This window comes from Penaeus chinensis, chromosome 29 (assembly GCF_019202785.1).
Source record: "Penaeus chinensis breed Huanghai No. 1 chromosome 29, ASM1920278v2, whole genome shotgun sequence".
Lineage (NCBI taxonomy): Eukaryota > Metazoa > Arthropoda > Malacostraca > Decapoda > Penaeidae > Penaeus > Penaeus chinensis.
Window position 1 is genome coordinate 32,890,566 of NC_061847.1, and position 5,000 is coordinate 32,895,565.

The window sequence follows — 5,000 nt, forward strand, 5'->3', positions numbered from 1 at the left end:
ACGCCACAATGTATCCGTGACAGAGGAAGCTATATATATATATATATATATATATATATATATATATATATATATATATATATATATATACATTCATACATACATACACACATCGCATGTGCAAATAAAGGCTCACTGTCAGCGCTGCTTATCTTCTGCCTACGTTCACCCTGCTTTTTGAACGATTCGAATTAGACTTGTGATAATAGTAACCTGATAAGTTCTTAGTGGAGCTGCGTTCGTACACTGAGCTAGCATACTGCACTTAACATACGGGATACTATAACGCTGTATCGGATTACCGTTCACTACTTAATGCTGTGTGATTTCCTGCTGAGTGTTGCCCTGACGACCCGTGTCATCTCGGTCGTACGTTATGGAGGTAAGGCTCTGTGCTGTTCTCTCTGCCCTTGGGTTTACGTCCTGCCCCAGATTACTGATTAAGAATTTATTTAATGTCCTGTTGAACTGCTTGTTTCAGTGGAAGGGAATGATAAGTTACATATTTTGTTTCCTGCTACGGGAGCTTTAATCCTCATCATCTACATCAGCGCTACTCGCCTGGCGGCCCGCGGTCCGAATCCGGACCTTGCGAGAGGTGCAGCGGGACCCCGGGCTCCAGGCGAAGAGCAGAACGAAATGAAATGAAGGTCCTGGCGGTGGATTCCCGAGAGTTTATTTGCTCGACTGACTCTATGGGAAGTGATGGGACAAATGGAAGCACTATGGAGTGCTCAGATTGGTGGTTTGGTTTTCATGATTGCATGTAAATTATTTACCCGGACCTCTGCATGTATTGGGACTTGTCTGACTGGACCTTAGCTCTTAATCTTCATCGCCATCGCCATCGCCATCGCCATCGCCATCACCATCATCATCATTACCATCACCCTCATCATCATTACCGTCACCATCACCATCGCCATCACTATCATCATCATTACCATCACCCTCACCATCACCATCATCATCATTACCATTACCATCATCATCATTACCATCACCATCACCATCACCCCCATCATCATCATCACCACCATCACCATCGCCATCACCATCACCATCATCATCATCATCACCATCATCATCATTACCATCACCATCATCACCATCATCGCCATCATCGCCATCATCGCCATCGCCATCGCCATAACCATCATCATCATCATCATCACCATCACCATCATTATCATCATCATTACTATCACCATCATCATCATTACTATCACCATCACCATCACCATCATCATCATCATTACCATCACCATCGCCATCGCCATCGCAATCGCCATCTCCATCACCATCGCCATCACCATCACCATCACCATCATCATCATCATCATTACCATCACCATCACCATCATCATTACCATCACCATCACCATCATCAACATTACCATCATCATCATTACCATCACCATCACTATCATCATCACCAGCACCATCACCATCATCTTCATCATTACCATCACCATCGCCATCGCCATCGCCATCGCCATCGCCATCACCATCACCATCATCACCATTACCATTACCATCACCATCACCATCATCATTACCATCACCATCGCCATCGCCATCGCTATCACCATCACCCCCATCATCATCATCACCATCATCATCATCACCACCACCATCCACCATCATACCATCACACTTCCCTCACCATCATCATCATTGCCATAGCCATCACCTCACATCATCATCACATCATCATCATCCCACGCCATCACCATTACATCACCATCTCCATTCCTCCATCACCACTCATACATAATATCACCATCCATCCATCACCATTCACCATCATCACCATTCACCATCATCACCACCTCAATCACCACTCATCCATCATCATCACACTATCACCATCACCATCCCATCACATCATCATCCACCATCATCATCTCACCATCATCATCATACCATCATCACATCATCACCATCACCATCATCATCATCATTACCATTCACCATCCATCATTTCACACCATCACCAATCATCATCATCATCACCATCCCATCACACATTACACCAATCATCATCAACCATCACTCACATCACCATTACCCTCACCACACATCCATCACATTACCATCACCCATCATAACCATCACCATCATCACCATCACCATCATATCATCATACATCAATCATATACATCACATCACACATCATCCACTCACATCACATCATCTCCTACTTCACCATCACATCATCCATCACCATCTATCACCATATCATCATATCACCATCACATCATACATCACATCACATCACATCATCTCATCATACCCATCATCCTCCCTCATCACACCATCATCACCATCATCACTTACCATCACCATCACCATCACATCATCATCTCATCAATCATCCCACTTACATCATCACATCACCATCGCCATCCATCCCATATCACCCATTACCATCAATCATCACCTCACATCATACATCACCATCCCATCAACATCACATCCCATCACCATCATCATCATCACATACCATCACTCTATCATCATTACGTCATCACCATCATTCACCATCACATCATCATCATCTCATCCCATCATACCATCATACATCATCACCATACATCACCATCACCATCATCAACTTACCATCATCATCATTACCATCCATCACCATCACCATCACCATCATCATCATCATCACCACCACCATCACCATCACCAGCGCCATCACTATCACCCCATCATCATCATCACCATCACCATCATCATCATCACCACCACCATCACCATCACCATCATCATCATCACCATCATCATCATTATCATTACCATCACCATCATCATTACCATCACCATCATCATCACCATCATCATCATCACCATCATCCTCATTACCATCACTATCACCATCACCATCATCACCATTACCATCACCATCATCATCATTACCATCACCATCACCATCATCATCATCATCACCACCACCATCACCATCATCATCATCATCATCACCATCACCATCATCATCATTACCATCACCATCATCATTACTATCACCATCACCATCATCATCACCATCATCATCATCACCATCATCATCATTACCATCACTATCACCATCACCATCATCACCATTACCATCATCATCATTACCATCACCATCATCACCATCATCATCACCATCATCATCATCATGAGTAGCCCTGATCTACATCATCATCATCACCATCGCCATCACCATCAACACCATTACCATCACCATCACCATCATCATCATCATTACCATCACCATCGCCATCTCTATCACCATCACCATCGCCATCACCATCACCATCATCATCATTACCATCACCATCACCATCATTACCATCACCATCACCATCATCATCACCATCACCATCATCATCATCACCATCATCATCATTACCATCACTATCACCATCACCATCATCACCATTACCATCACCATCACCATCATTACCATCACCATCACCATCATCATCGCCATCGCCATCACCATCACCCCATCATCATCACCATCATCATCATTGCCATCAATATCACCATCATCACCATTACCATCACCATCATCATCATTACCATTACCATCACCATCATCATCATCATCATCACAATCATCATCGCCATCGCCATCGCCATCACCATCATCACCATCACCATCACCATCCTCATCATCATCACCACCATCATTATCACCACCATCATCACCATCACCATCATCATCATCACCATCACCACCACCATCACCATCATCATCATCATCACCACCATCATCACCATCGCCATCACCCCCATCATCATCATCACCATCATCACCATCATCACCATCACCATCATCATCATCATTACCATCACCATCATCATTACTATCACCATCACCATCATCATCATCATCACCATCATCATCATTACCATCACTATCACCATCATCACCATTACCATCATCATCATTACCATCACCATCACCATCATCATCACCACCACCATCACCATCATCATCATCATCATTACCATCACCATCATCATCACCACCATCACCATCATCATCACCATCATCATCATCATCATCATTACCATCACCATCATCATTACTATCACCATCACCATCATCATCACCATCATCATCACCATCATCATCATCATTACCATCACTATCACCATCATCACCATTACCATCATCATCATTACCATCACCATCATCATCACTATCATCATCATGAGTAGCCCTGATCTATATCATCATCATCACCATCGCCATCACCATCATCACCATTACCATCAACATCACCATCATCATCATTACCATCACTATCACCATCACCATCATCACCATTACCATCATCATCATTACCATCACCATCATCACCATCATCACCATTACCATCACCATCATCATCATTACCATTACCATCACCATCATCATCATCATCATCACCATCATCATCGCCATCGCCATCGCCATCACCATCATCACCATCACCATCCTCATCATCATCACCACCATCATTATCACCACCATCATCACCATCACCATCATCATCATCACCATCACCACCACCATCACCATCATCATCATCATCACCACCACCATCACCATCGCCATCACCATCACCCCCATCATCATCATCACCATCATCACCATCACCATCATCACCATCACCATCATCATCATCATTACCATCACCATCATCATTACTATCACCATCACCATCATCATCATCATCATCATCATTACCATCACTATCACCATCATCACCATTACCATCATCATCATTACCATCACCATCACCATCATCATCACCACCACCATCACCATCATCATCATCATCATTACCATCACCATCATCATCACCACCATCACCATCATCATCACCATCATCATCATCATCATCATTACCATCACCATCATCATTACTATCACCATCACCATCATCATCACCATCATCATCACCATCATCATCATCATTACCATCACTATCACCATCATCACCATTACCATCATC

At 43.4% G+C, this 5,000-nt stretch overlaps 1 protein-coding gene across 1 annotated transcript in view; it reads left to right on the forward strand.

Moving 5' to 3' along the window:
* Window positions 1-166: 166 nt before the first annotated feature.
* The window catches only part of LOC125040902, a 20,236-nt gene continuing 15,402 nt past the window's right edge, over window positions 167-5,000 (forward strand). The window contains exon 1 of the mRNA XM_047635694.1: window positions 167-382. Within this exon, the coding sequence (XP_047491650.1) occupies window positions 377-382 (6 nt within the window). The 5' untranslated portion in view covers window positions 167-376. The remainder of the gene's footprint in view (window positions 383-5,000) is intronic.